Genomic DNA, 14,110 nt, shown 5'->3' with positions numbered 1-14,110 from the left:
TAGCTCAAAATAACCGAGAACTTGAATCAATGCACTATTATCCATTCCATATATGAATGACTAGGGTTACTGATAGCGGTAGTAATGTCGTCTAAATACCGGTGATAAATGTTTGTTTTAGTTCTCCAACTCTATAGATTGGGACCGAATACGAATGCACTGCACTAATACGGTGGTCAGGTCTGACTGAGAAGGCACTTTATCAGTAATTAGCTCTCCTGCAAGGAGGTTCCAAGTTTTGCCTTCTGCCAGAACCCTTGATTACTGTTCTCACGTGTGCATGCTTGTCTCAGCTCTTCCCTTTATTCACCCAGGAATGTGGAATGGCCTTGCGGCTTTGCGGTCCGACCAGGTTTGATATAACAATTGTCAGCGCCTTTGCGATCGACTAGCAAGCCGATAAAATTATGGAGAGCAACAACACCCATATCTCGACGATAGCTGTCGGAGCTGCTGTTGTTTTCTTCTTCTGCGTGATCAGAAAATTACGATGTATATGGATACAGTCACAGTTTGCTAAGGTACATGGTTGTGAGCCTGTATTGCCAGCCTCGAAAGATCCTCTTCTCGGCATCGATGTGCTTCTGGAGAACATCCAAGCAGCGAAATCCCACCGTTTCCTCGAACTTATCCAACACCGGTTCCAACGGTACGGAAACACATTCCGTGTAAAGCGATTCACAACCCCCTTTATTATAACCTGTGAACCGGCGAATCTAAAAAATGTCTTATCCCTCAAATTTAGAGATTATGGTCTGGGAAGTCGTATCGCGACCTTCGGTCCGCTATTGGGCCATGGAATCTTTACCTCCGATGGCGAGCACTGGGCTCAATCCCGCGCCATGGTGCGCCCCAGTTTCGTCAAGGACCAGATCGCGGATTTAGAGAAGCTTGAGGAGTTGATGCAATGTCTGTTGGCGTTGATCCCTACAGATGGCTCGACTGTGGACCTACAAGATTTCTTCTTCTGCTATACCCTCGATTCCGCCACCGAGTTTCTCTTCGGCCACAGTGTCCAAAGCCTGAACCAGCGTCTGTCTGGTGTGGTACCTGATGACAGTGATTTTGCTTCGGCTTTTAACTATGCCCAGCATGCTATTGCTAGAAACACCCGTCTCGGTTTCTTGGGGCGGGTTATTCCCGACCACAAAGCGACGCGATCCAACCGTATCTGTCATAGCCTGGTGGAGCAGTTGTTGTTGTTGTTGTTGTTGATTCATACGCTGACCCCTCGCCTGAGCGACATGCAGGGTACTACTATCTCCACACTCTATGTACATCCATTCCTCGTAGACTATTACTTTCCTGACGAACTTGGAGCCTCGTCAAGGCCTGTGGTGGCCAGTGCCTGGGGTTGTGTTTTGCCGCCCTCGTGGCGCGCGACTTCGGAATCTCTGCGATGCCTCCGCAAAGTCCAGGACCGCCCCGAGGACGCTACTGTCTTGCGGACCATCTTGGAACCTACCCTCCCTACCTTGTCCTGCTCCTCCCAGCATATCTGAAATATTGTTGAATGCCCCTCCAATCTTCCGTCGGAGGGCTTGGCGTAGCCCACTAAGCCGCGGGCAATCGATTAACACGTGGACCACGGTTTCCGTTGCCCCACATTCACATTTCTCATCGTCTCGGAGCCCGCGCTGTTTTCCGTGTGTCGCCAGCCATGAGTGGCCGGTCCGGAGTTGGGTGAGTAAGTAGGCTCGGTTTCGGGGGAGCGAGCCGTAGAGCCGGCGGGTCCGGTTGGCCGGTAGGGCCCGATCAATGCGGCGGAGATGTCCTCCGTTTCGAGAGGCCCTCCATTCTTGGTGCCATTCGTCGCTAATATTCCTGCGGATGTACCTTTTCTCTCGTGACAGAAGATGTCTAAAGGGGTGTCTCTTTTCACCCCCTACCGTGGCTTTGGCTAGGCGGTCTGCTGCTTCGTTTCCAGGGTTGCCGCAGTGACCCGGAACCCATTGTAGTCGCAGTGGGATCCCTCGCGCCCTGAGCTCCCCGGCCGACTGGTGAATCGCCTGAATGATACGCTGGCCTGATTTGTTCCAGGAGTTTTTGATAACCTGCAGGGCCGACATGCTGTCACTAAGGATTGTCGCTGGTTCTGCGTCTGTTGCTCTGGATCTCTGGTTCTTCTGCGCGAGCTGAAAAACCAGCCCGATCGCGTAGTAGATCGCCATTAGCTCAGCTGCGTAGACGGACCAGAACTCCATCGAACCAATGCTGACTTGTCGAGACCCTACGATCCGCTGGTTGTGGTCGAGAGCCACCGCCGCGGCTCCTAGCTGATTCTCTTTGCCCGAGGCATCCGAAAAGACTGTAATGTTGGGTGTGGCCGCTCTTGCTAGAGCATTGGTCTGTGCTTTCTCCCGATCCGGCTCAATTTCAATATCGGTGAAAGATTGGGCTCGCCAAGGTGCTAGTGGTCTGGGGTCAATTCTTTCCAGGGCTTGCAGCCGCGTGAGGTTCATTGTTCGTAGGGTTTCTGCCAGGGGAAAGCGCGCCCTATTGCCGACCTGGGTGCTGCGTACTCTTGCCCGGCTGATGACATCATGGACTGGGTGGTCTTCCGGTAAGGTGCTGAAGCGGGCTATCACTATCTGTGCCCGTTGCTTGAGTCGCAGGTGGGTAGGCAGCATGTGGGCTTCGACTTCGAGAGCTGCCGTGGATACTGTCCGGAAGGCCGACAGGATCCGGATGAGGGCGGTCCGTTGAACTGTCTCAAGAAGCCTCAGATGGATCTTGTCTCGGAGTGGTTTATGCCAGACTGTGGATGCGTAATCCAGCACTGGTAGCACGCAGGCCTGGTAGAGCTGGCGCATCTGTTCCGGCCGAAGGTGCCGTAGCCCACTCAGGGCTATGTTTACCTTGCTTGCTCGTTGAACTGCTCTCTGTACGTGCTCTTTCCACCGCAGCTCCTTGTCAAAGATGACTCCTAGAAGCTTGGCAGTGTCGGCTGGTTGAATAACCTGGCCGTTCATCCGGATCTGTCCGATTCTGTGTGCCGTTTTGCGTCGGGTCAAGTGAATCAGCTCGGTTTTTTCAGCGGCAAATGACGCGCCTGTTTGACGCGCCCATTGTTCAATCCGCGGAATGTCCTCTTCTTGGATTTTCTTGATATTCTCTTCCGCTGACGAGCTGATCCGCCAGCGGAAGTAGTCATCGATGAAGGCTGATGCTCCACCATTACTGTTGACCGGTTGATTAACTAGATCTGAATTATAGAATCCAAAGAGGATTGGCGAGAGTGGGGATCCTTGGGCCAGGCCTGCATTTCCTAGGGGAAGGTCGTCTGTTTCAAAGTCATCGAATGTGATACTAGCTTGTCGGTCCTCCATGAAGCTGCTGATCCATTGTCGGGCCTTTGACGGAATGCCTTTGGCCCGTAGTTGAACGTCCAGGCTAGACTGGTACACTCCGTTGAACGCGCCTTTCAGGTCAAACGCAATAAGTGTGACTATTCTGGACTGTGCCCATGCTCGGTCTATCGCATTGGCAAGGACAAGCAGGGCTTGCTCTGTACTCCGTCCTGGCCTGCCTCCATACTGTGTATCTGGAAGAAGTCCATGTTTCTCTGCCCAGTACGACAGCCTGCGCGCCATGACTGCCTCCAGGACCTTCCCTAGGGTATTGAGCAGTGAGATCGGTCGGTATGCCCCCGGGGCTGAATAATCGGGTTTGCCTGGTTTCCGCAGCACGACAATCCGCGCCTGCCTCCATTGTCTGGGGTGATGGCCCAGGTCCACTGATTTCGTGAAGATCATGGTGATAATATCTTTAAGGTAGGTCCACAAGTGTTTCCAGACAAGCGTGGGGATCCCATCTCTACCAGGGGCTGTAGTCCCCTTGGCCACTCTGAGCGACCGGTAGATCTCTTGTTCAGTAATCGGTTCCCATGGTAGCTCCTCCGCGGGGTTCACCAGTTCCTCTGGCTCGGGTTCAGCCATCATGGGGAAGAAGGCTTGCAGGAATGCCTCTGCTTTCCCTTGGTTATCTGTCACCTCTTCAGTGCCTACTCTGAGGGTGGGGATGCTCATGTAGGTATCCCGGGGCCGCGTGTAAGTAGCTGCTTTCCACAGATGGCCTTCGCCGGCTTTGTCAAGAAATTCCTTCCAGTGTCTACCTTTTGCTTTCTCAATTGCTCTGGTCCACTCTCGTCTTTTCTGCCGCATTTCTTCGAAAAGTATCTTCGTCATTGGGTGGTTAGGCCCTAGCAGGGCGCATCTGTTTTGCCACCGTCGCCGGATCTGGTTAACCTCAATCTGCTGGGCCTTGAGATCCGTAGTGAACCAGCGCTTCGAGTATGGGCACGGGGCCTGCACCGGCACATGTCGGTCTAGGGCAGCTACTGTGGTCTGGATTAGGTTGTTGACCGCGTAGTCTAGATCCTGGGCCGACTGAATATTCACAGGTGGGTCGATCTGTCTTAGTATATCTTGAGCTACTCGGGCCCAGTCAGCTCGGTCATACGCCCTTTTCGGTTTGGGCTTTCTAGTTTGCTCTGCCTGGAGATTCCATTCCGAATATGTTCCTCGGTGGTCTGACCCATAGTGGTCGTGGTAGAGTTGGCATTTGATCAAGCGTGTTACATCGTTGGTAAGCGTGAGGTCGAGAACTGATGTCTTTCCCGGTTGATTAAGGGACCAGTATGTTATGTCGCCTTTAGCCAGGCACCACTGTAGCTCGTGGGCTTGAAAGAAGTTGATCAGTTCCTCCGCATGTTGTGCGAAGCGGTGATGGACCGCGCGATGGCTCCATGCAGGGTGGTGACGGTTAAAGTCGCCTGCTAAGATAAGTTTTGTCGTACGGCTATTCTGCTCTGTATGTTCTTGGATAATTTTCTGGATTTCCTCCAGTATCTCCTGGGCGCTGCTGGCTTCGAACGGCTCATGCATCGCTATTGGCGGGATGTAGATTGAGAATACCAGGTACTGTAGTTCTGAAGTCCAGATTTTGATGCCTACCACGTCTGGGTGATTGCAGTGGATCTGGCGGTGTGATGATGTGGAGATCCTCCGGTTGACATAGAGGAGGCTGCGGAACCGCGGTATTTCCGGGTGTGTCGGTCGGTAGAGTCGCCAAGCACTGTGGTTAACATGGGTGTGGTATGCTGTCTTTGGCGGTTCCTGAATCAGAAGTAGGTCCAGGTTTTGGCTTTGATGGTCGTTGATGAGGGCTTCCATCCCTGCCCTCGATTTCATGATGTTCAACTGTAAGATGCGAAGGGTTGCCGTCATTGGAATGGACTGGGGTTAGGGGATGCCTGACATGCCCGGTCGCCCGTTGGGTGTTCTCCATTGCAGTCTGAGCATCTGGGTCTTATTCCTGGGAAGCAGTGACGCTGGTCGTGGTGACCCGCGCAATGTCCGCACTTCACTCGTTCCTTGCATGACCAGGCTAGGTGGCCAAATTGTTGGCAGCGGCGACACCTCTTCTTCTCCACCCGGTAGGGTTCCACGCTCCCGATGAACCTTTGCCCCACTAATATTCCGTTATCTATAATCCATTCTGCTGCCTCCGGTGAGTCCAACCAGACCCCCATCGAGGCTGATTTCCCTAAAGGCATGTCCCTCTTCTTCAACCATGCAATATCTTCGACCCGGAATTTCTTGTCATGGAGGTCATTCTCAGCCATAATCTTCTCGATTCCCTGTTTCTTGTTTCCTTCTAGTTCAAAGTCCTCAGTTGGGACTCGGTGAACCACGATCCCAAACCGGGGCTTCACTACTTTGGTGTTGTTTCCCAACTCCTCCAGCCACTCGGTGCTGTTCCGGGCTGTCTCAGCAGACTGGGTGTCCCGGAATCGGATGACATACCCCGTTTTGGTAGTACCAATGCCCGCGACTTGCACTTCTTTGGTGGTCTCTGCGTTCAGCAGGGCGGTCCTGATGTGCGTGTTCGCTGCTTCAGTAGGAAGGGCTCTTGAGAATCGGTCATTGTCAACATCTTGATCGAGGGTTGGTGCGGTACTAATTCGGACACAGTTGGGTTCCTTCCTGGGGCGCGGGACGGTTCTCGCTGGGTTTGGCTGAGGGTTGCCAGCAGCCACTTCCGCCCAGGATCTGTTCACGGGGGCGTTCAGCGGTTGTGCCTCCAGTTTGGCCCGTAGGGCTTCGATTTCTTCCTGCAGTTCCTTATTGTGGGTTCGCAGGAGCTGTTGTTCAGCTTTCAGTTCTTGGACCTCCGCCCTCACTGTCTCAATTATTTCAGTCTGGTGTTTGAGTGCCTCATTGAAGCTGTTGAAATACTGTCGGACGTCTTGGTTCGTCACCCGCCCGTTGCTTTCTCCGCCGGTCGCAAATTCAGGGTTCGCGATCGGCTCATTTTCCTCTCCGTCGAGGCCGCGCCTGCGGCGTTTTCTTGCTGCTGGGATCCTTGGGCGAAAGTCATAGTCGCTGAAAATTGTCGCTGTTTCTTGGGTGTTTGTGGGATGGGGTTCGGTAACCCCTGCCGGGATCGCCATCGGGCCGAGACTAGTGCCCGCTCGGCACACAATGACAGCCACAACACCTCACTTACTCACGATGGTTTGATATACGAATTTCTCTCTTCAACGGTCCTCTCTGCAATACAGTACTTTGCACAACTCTTCGGGTCATACAGTACTTTTCTGACCTGGTGGAGCAGTTCATCGATAAGGCGCTCAAGTACCGTGCAGAATATGCCAAGAAGGGCTCAAACGATGAGGGAAGGCATACCCGCTATTTGTTCTTACAGGGTTTGGCTGAACAGACAGGTGACCGCGACCGCATCCGTGATGAACTCATGAACATTCTCCTTGCCGGCCGTGATACCACCGCATCACTACTGAGCAATTTGTTCTTTATGCTTGCGCGGCGCCCGAAAATCTGGAAGAAGCTGCGTGAGGAGGTCGCGACTCTCAACGGTCGCGCACCCACATACCAGCAGCTTCGGAATTTGACATACCTTAAATACTGTCTGAATGAGTGTAAGTTCCAACGCATGCATTGCCATCAACTAGCAGGGTTCATCATCCATTTAACTTTCTGTGTATAGCGCTTCGTTTTCACCCAGTCGTCCCAGTAAATTCTCGTAAAGCACTGAGTAATACTGTGCTGCCAGTCGGTGGCGGTCCCAACGGGAAATCCCCCGTTTTCGTGCGCAAGGGTACTATCGTGTTCTACAGCGTGTGGGCAATGCATCGTCGCCAAGATCTATATGGACCTGACGCAAATGAGTTTCGTCCGGAGCGCTGGGCAGATCTGCGCCCAGGATGGGAATACTTGCCGTTTAACGGTGGTCCTCGGATCTGCATCGGCCAACAATATGCCTTGACCGAAGCCGCATATGTTACTGTCCGTCTGGCACAGCAGTTCTCAACTCTGGAGACCAGGGATCCTGGTCCGTGGGAGGAAGCACTCACCTTGACTCTGTGCTCTCGGAATGGCACTAAGGTCTGTCTAAGACATTGAAGCTGGGCGTGAGGTCCAATTAGAAGTTCTGGATTAACCTTTCAACTAATGATGTTGATCTCCCTGTTCGGCATGGTTGGCTGCTTTCCGGCTTCATTGAGCAATATAGTTTTCTGTGGAGGGAGCTTGTTCAAAGCATACTGGCAACTCTTGTGGCGAGAAACAGTGTCAAGAGATAAACGATGTTTTTCATATAGAATTGCTACGCAGTCGGGGCCTGCAATCAACCAATGACTCGAATGAAGATGAACATATGCTGATGGAGTAGTGCAAGTACAATAGTATCATGTAGTATACTAGAAGGACATTTACTGCAGTGTACAATATCTTAAACATCCGCCTTTTCCAGAGATATTCAGACTGTCAGATTCAACCCGAAAAGCCCTGATGAGAGCACCGTTGGAGGGATCGAAGCACCATTGGCCGAAGGGAACCATTTGGGAACTTGGTAGCTATGCTCAAGTAGCGCAGTATTGACATCTTTTCTTTTCTTAGCTGGGGTGCAGGTCATGCTGGGATACCATTCCACCCCTTAGTTCTCGACAAGAGATTTGCAGTTATTTGTTCATCGCATTACATGTGAACCTAATCGCCAGGATGTAAAGCTGGTTACAGGAACACAAATAACGGTGATCTTCAACCCGCATGTGCCGATAATGATTGTGCTGCCGGTCGTCAAGTTAGCCGCACCGCCACTATTATTATTATGGTGGCCACCTGAACGTGCTGGAGGCACGTAAAGAGACAAAATTCCATCAACCAGGGATAACTTGCATGAAACTGTACAAACTGGGTGGACATTGAGGTATGCTCATTACAGCCTTGCTGGGATATTGTCCTGAGGGAGTCGAACTAGAACCTGCACCTCTAAGTTAGTTGTAAGTGGGAGAGATGAACACCGCGACCAGTAAAACAGCTTCTTGCTCACCTCTTGAGAGCAAGTTGCGAGTAAGACTCCATCTGATGACCATACGCGTGATATTACCAGGCCACGTTCGTGTCCAGCCCAAGGGCAATGCAGCTCTTCTGTCATCCAGTGGTTGACGCAGACGTGATCCACGTTGTGAAAGTGAAGGGTATGAGCCACGGTGGACAGTGCCTTGAAGGCCACCTGTGCTCGAGGATTCCCGTCCTTCAAACCGGCGTTGAATCTAGTATATACTGGTATACCGTGGGCTCTCCCGACTGTTCCAGCAGTATACGTATCTGTCATACATACCAGGGCAAGCAAATGCTCGTTGCTGCCACTTGGTTTAGCCAAGCTACTTTGTGCGCGAACAATGCGTCTGAAGTACTTCGTCTCGGGATTGGAGTCACCTTTTTCTGATTATACAAATTAGCACTAAGTCAAATACTTATCGTTTCTCGGGCTTACCGATGGTAGCCGTTGCCATTTTAAATTCAAACAGAGATCTCGCAGTGCCTTCACCATAGCGATGGGGTTGCGTCTCGTCATCAAACACTAATTCAGGCTTTGGAACTGCATGTTTCAAGACATTCCCAACTGGAGCTGAAGCCCGTCTAAAGCTCACGGTTGCGATGAAGACATCGTGATCATATTGCCTTGCAGATATAGTGTACACACTGGATGCTTTGCCCTGACTCACTCGGCTCACATGATAGAAAACAGGGGTCCCAACCCGTGTGGCCTTGATAAATTGGCAATGCATGCTGTGGACGACAAAGGAAGGTGACGCTCGCTGCATTACCGCGTTAAGGGCTTGAGACATGAGGACGCCCCCAAATACGGCATTCAGTCCGAGCGGGCACCATAGAGGATTTACATTAGTGAAGATGTCCTATAAAAGGAAGGCTTGGTTAGAATGGTCGCGATTGAGCGCTTAGATTGCGATGATCTCACATCGTTATCGTCCGAGGCCGGCCTCACAGCAAAAGCCTTCTCTAGTCCAGGGATTGCTTGTATATTGGTATCCATTCTAGAATCTGAATATTCAACTGACAGTGCTAGTGGGGTAGACATTAGTTAAATCTCAGTCAATATTATGGATGACACGCGCCTATATCAACAAGGTGACGTGTCGCAAATCTACATATACGGACTATCTGACTGATCAGCCATTGGAAAAGGACTGGTCACACCCATCAAACGTACTAGGGTTCTTTGAGTCAGCCTATGCTGCATAATGCGAGCGCGACACGTGTCGTACGTCACGAAGATGTGATTTTGAATTGTCATTGGGTTAGTAAGTCTGCATATTGTACAGATATGATGCTTCCTTGTACATATGAGATGGGGGTATGCCTCCAAACTCATAACGCGAGCCTTACCGCTAATAGCCTTTGTCGGATCGACAAATTAGTGCTTGGAAGAAGGCAACGTTGCAATAGTAGCGCTTCCCTTCTTTCGGTGTAGTATCCACCAGTCTTTGCACAAATCCAACATATAGGCACTGCTAGCCATGATGCCGAAGACCCTGTCGCTCTTTCAAGTGGCTATTCAACTCCCAAGCCCAAGGACTATTATCTCCTGGCTTAGACCATGCAAACTATATGATCATCAGGCATGTATTAGCCCATATCACGATAGTAGCTAGGCACAGCAAGCTTCTAAAAAGATGCATGAAGGGAGGTCGAGCGAAAAGGCCTCTTTGTACTCAAAGACGGCAAGTCCCAAGACCCGACCTCATATCGATGTGATCAGAGAATTGAAACAATTAGAAGGAATTGGGGGTCGACTTATACTCGGATACTAAAGATGAACTGTTACTGCAGTCTAGGTTTAGAAGTATCGCCATTGACCTGGACATAGAGGCATGGCTGTAGTTCGGACTCGTGGCATCTAAAGATTTTCGGTAGATCGGTACTTTATACACTGCCGAAAGACCCCGTCTAGTGGGTAAAACAATTGGACTACGGGAAGATAGGATGCCCAGACAAACAACTGGAACCTATCACTAAGATACTCGGGATCAATCAATTATGGACATGCTCGTACTCTGTCGGGTCCACACACTGTCAGGTTACTCCAGCTAGTCTGATTGGCTACCTCTTCCTCAGTATCCTATTGGTCTGCCCTCCCGGGACGGTGGAGTCAGGTGACTGAGGTTTCACTTAGTACTACTACCTAGCACTATAGTAGTAAGGTGAGTAGAGTAAATAATAGTAGTGATCCTGGATTCTCCGAACTTCATCCACACTACTACCTACTACTCCACCCTCCTCACTTTCATCTATCACTCACTCCGGAATGCTTTACAACGTTGTTTCTTTACGATCAACACCACTGGTCAAACGGAAGAAAGTGCGCCGAGCATGCGAGTTTTGCCGTCAGCACCGGGTTCGCTGCGATGGTGGATTACCCTGTGGCCAGTGTCGTGCCAACAAGATCCAATGCAGCAAGCCGACCCAGCACTCAAGACCACCTTCTGGCACCCGGAAACTGCAGCCGGCTGCTCTACGCAGTCCCCGGCCAGCCCAGTCTGCGCCGCCATCTACCCCGATTCAAGAAGGCCCCAACCAACAAGTGAGGCCAAGATCCAGTTCACAACGGAGTCTATCCACAAACCATGCTGCCATCGCTCCTCCGCGCCCGCAGTTGGATTCCTTTGCTGGCTTTATCTTTCGAATGAATAATTTCTGCTCTATGGTATCGCAGATGTCAGCTCGCCCATCCCCTCAACCTATTGACCCGGCTCCTTCAGACGCTCAGTATTCCTCGCCAAACTTGCTGAGGACAACCGAGTCGGATGTGACATATCTGACGCTGGACAGCTTACAGAATCTTGAAAGATCGGTGTTTGATGTCTTCTGGACTCGGTATCATCCTCTAATGCCGATTATTAGCCCGGAGGACTTGACGATCACGTCGGGTCAAAAGTCTGAGCCATTGCGGCAAGCGCTGATGGCCTACTGCTTACAATCAATCCATTATGCTGGGCTTCAGAACCGCTTGCTAAGCATTCAAATGGGCTCAGTATCATTACACGCAGGGGAGCATTCCCATCAAGCCCCTTCGCTAGCTAGCCTATATGTTGCTTTTTTCCAGAGGGCTCTTGGGAAGAACAGCGACTATCTCTTGTACGCAGAGCCTTCTTTACTAGACGTGCAGCGGCATCTCTTCATGGCCGCTTTTCTACAGAACTCTGGAGAGTACCAAGCAGCATATAATATTATTGGCGTGGCGATGCGACTCGCACAGTCGCTGGACTTACAGCACCCCCTGGTAACTCGTGCGACCACACATGAGGATGAGACGCGTCGTCATGTTTGGTGGACATTGGTACACCTCGACTTCCATTGTTCACGACTTCTGGGAAAGCCTATGGCTATCTCTCTAGATGATGCGATACTCAACACGCCACTTTTAAACCCGCAGGATCCTTGGGATACGCCAGAGCTCGGATTCCATTCGGCATCGATATCGCTCACTGTTGTGGCAAGGAAGATGGCCGAGGATTTGGAGCGCCATGTGCGTGATGCATCAGGGACAATAGATCCATATGATCAAATCGAGCGCCATGCGCACTTTTTGTCGCGGGAAATCAAGGGCCTGTACCGATGGAGAGATCAAATTTTGGACGCGAACCTCTACACCAACATTACACTTATATGTAATGTTTATCAACCAGACGAGGTTACCTCTTCCATGAGTCGGCTGAAACATGATCAGAATGCAACACTGTCGTTTCATGAGGCCCCAGCGCTCACCTTACAAAAATCGCTTCTAGAGCTTCAATACCATGACATCATACTCTGGGCTCACCGACCATTTATCCAGTTCCCAAGTCGCGGCTTAGTTCCGCAACGGAGCCCACAAGCCGATATACACGCTACCACGGCACTACAACACGCCCTAACCGTCACAGACCTCATACACACTCGCATGCTTTATAATGATGCTCTTTATGGATGTCCAGAAATCTACCAGTACGTGTGGAATGCTGTTCTGACCCTTGTAGGGTTTATGCTGGCCTACCCCCTATGCTACTGGTTCCCACTTGCTCAACAACATGTTGAGCGATCACTTCCGATATTTGAGGGGGCGGGGACAGATAATCCAATCGCATCCCGAGCGGCTCAACGGACACGGTATCTACTAGGGAGAGTTAGTGCCCTCATAGAGTTGTTGAGTTCTCAATCATCAGCGTTCAGTGATCGCAACGATCATCGGAGGGTGCAGACCGACGAACAAATGGATGCAGAGAACCAGCAATCTTTGCCCTTCGCATCCGAGGAGAATGCTTTGTGGTCATTTGCAGATACTGTTGACCCTAATACCTGGTCTGGTTACTGTCATGAAATCAGTGATATGTTGATGGATGTGCCTGAGATACATTTGGGAACTAATTTTTGAACCTTACAACCACTATCGTCCTCGTTACATATGCATGTGCGCATATCGAATATAACTGAGTTTCAAATGACTACTACAAGATATATAATAGCCTATCACATCTGGATACACCAATGATAGGGACTGCTAGTTTCATTTATAGACAACGAAAACGCGACGCCGTTGCGTGAAAGTCCCCACCAGAGGGTTGTAATGAGAGCCCATCAGATGAATTGACCCACTTTCAGTGTATCTGATGAGGACAACTCAGTTTTCATGTCTTCAAGCTCTGCCAAATCCCAATTGGAGGATAGGTGACGTCCATTAAGGTATTGTGGCCGTTTCGCGGCCAAGTAGACGGTCACGGCACCTGGGAGTTCCGCTATTACAGACCAAGGGAATTTGCCTGGTTAGCCTAAGGGCTCCTAAATTGCCAGTTGTGATGTTTGTGAACATACCGGTGTCTTTAGCAAATGGCTTGAATGAATCCAGGGTCATGCTGGTTTGTACGATACCCGGAGAGAGACTGTAGGTGGCAACCTGGGGGTTCTCGGCTGTGACGAACTCGGTGAACTTTGCCACAGCCAGTTTACTGATAAAGTAACTGCTCAGTCCAGGCGGCGTCAGACCAATCGTCGAAATGAGGTTGACTACAGTGGGCTGAAAATCAGCGCTCTCAGCGGCGATCAGACGCAGATATGCCGCAGTGACAAGGTATGTCCCCCGTACGTTGACCTCAAAGTCCTTCCACCAGGTGTTGGAGTCTGATTGGGCAACGGGCGCTATCGAGGCAAAAACCCCGGCGTTGTTGATCAAAGTGTGAGCGATGCCAAAGTGGTTCCTGATAGTGTCGAAAGTCTGCGCTATTTCCTTCTCATTGGTGATGTCCGTGGGCAGAGCCAGCACATCAACAGAGGGGAATTCGGCTTGCAAGACTGCTTTCGTCTCTTCAGCCGACTGAGCCGACTGAGTTATCAGGACTAGCCCTTTGACGCCGGACTGGGCGTGAGCTCGCGCAATAGCCTGGAGTATCACGGAGGTCAGTCGTGATTGCATCTGTGAAGGGGTTGAGCTTGTTCTCACTCGACCATTCCTTTTCCTGCGCCCGTGACGATGGTTACTTTATCTTTTTGGGATAGCTCTGGCCGTGATGGATCGATGGTGGGATAGACATCGCGGTAGTATTTCCGCGTTATGCAGCCCGCACGAGTGAACTGATCTGGATCAACCTGGGAGCCTGACATGGTTCTTGCTAAAAACACTTTTGATTATTTTTGAGTAAGTGATAAAAATAAGGATTTTTCATTTTGTCGTTTTCCTACGCCTTCGTGTCTGCTATTTATCTCTACTTCCCAATGCTATCCACCAAGTCGGCCAACTCCGCTGAGAGTGG

General features: G+C 50.8%; 6 protein-coding genes across 6 annotated transcripts; 4 read left to right on the top strand and 2 right to left on the bottom strand.

Moving 5' to 3' along the window:
- Positions 1-407: 407 nt before the first annotated feature.
- On the top strand, positions 408-1,502 carry AKAW2_40223A (uncharacterized protein; the record flags this gene model as incomplete). The annotated part of the gene is made up of 1 exon (XM_041688530.1): positions 408-1,502. The coding sequence occupies one exon, from the start codon at positions 408-410 to the stop codon at positions 1,500-1,502; it is 1,095 nt and encodes a 364-aa protein (XP_041542306.1).
- Positions 1,503-6,756: 5,254 nt separating this feature from the next.
- Positions 6,757-7,424, top strand: AKAW2_40222A (uncharacterized protein; the record flags this gene model as incomplete). The annotated part of the gene is made up of 2 exons (XM_041688529.1): positions 6,757-6,940; positions 7,009-7,424. The coding sequence occupies 2 exons, from the start codon at positions 6,757-6,759 to the stop codon at positions 7,422-7,424; spliced, it is 600 nt and encodes a 199-aa protein (XP_041542305.1).
- A 1,015-nt stretch (positions 7,425-8,439) lies between these two features.
- On the top strand, positions 8,440-8,751 carry AKAW2_40221A (uncharacterized protein; the record flags this gene model as incomplete). Its single annotated transcript, XM_041688528.1, has 1 exon — positions 8,440-8,751. The coding sequence occupies one exon, from the start codon at positions 8,440-8,442 to the stop codon at positions 8,749-8,751; it is 312 nt and encodes a 103-aa protein (XP_041542304.1).
- A 28-nt stretch (positions 8,752-8,779) lies between these two features.
- AKAW2_40220S (uncharacterized protein) lies at positions 8,780-9,360 on the bottom strand (the record flags this gene model as incomplete). Its single annotated transcript, XM_041688527.1, has 2 exons — positions 8,780-9,223; positions 9,286-9,360. 2 exons carry the CDS (start codon positions 9,358-9,360, stop codon positions 8,780-8,782), a joined length of 519 nt encoding a protein of 172 aa, XP_041542303.1.
- Positions 9,361-10,632: 1,272 nt separating this feature from the next.
- On the top strand, positions 10,633-12,738 carry AKAW2_40219A (uncharacterized protein; the record flags this gene model as incomplete). Its single annotated transcript, XM_041688526.1, has 1 exon — positions 10,633-12,738. One exon carries the CDS (start codon positions 10,633-10,635, stop codon positions 12,736-12,738), a length of 2,106 nt encoding a protein of 701 aa, XP_041542302.1.
- Positions 12,739-12,941: 203 nt separating this feature from the next.
- On the bottom strand, positions 12,942-13,773 carry AKAW2_40218S (SDR family oxidoreductase; the record flags this gene model as incomplete). Its single annotated transcript, XM_041688525.1, has 2 exons — positions 12,942-13,099; positions 13,176-13,773. The coding sequence occupies 2 exons, from the start codon at positions 13,771-13,773 to the stop codon at positions 12,942-12,944; spliced, it is 756 nt and encodes a 251-aa protein (XP_041542301.1).
- Between the last annotated feature and the right edge of the window lie 337 nt (positions 13,774-14,110).

The sequence above is a fragment of the Aspergillus luchuensis genome, chromosome 4, assembly GCF_016861625.1.
Source record: "Aspergillus luchuensis IFO 4308 DNA, chromosome 4, nearly complete sequence".
Taxonomy (NCBI): domain Eukaryota; kingdom Fungi; phylum Ascomycota; class Eurotiomycetes; order Eurotiales; family Aspergillaceae; genus Aspergillus; species Aspergillus luchuensis.
This window is presented reverse-complemented; position numbering and strand designations above follow the sequence as displayed.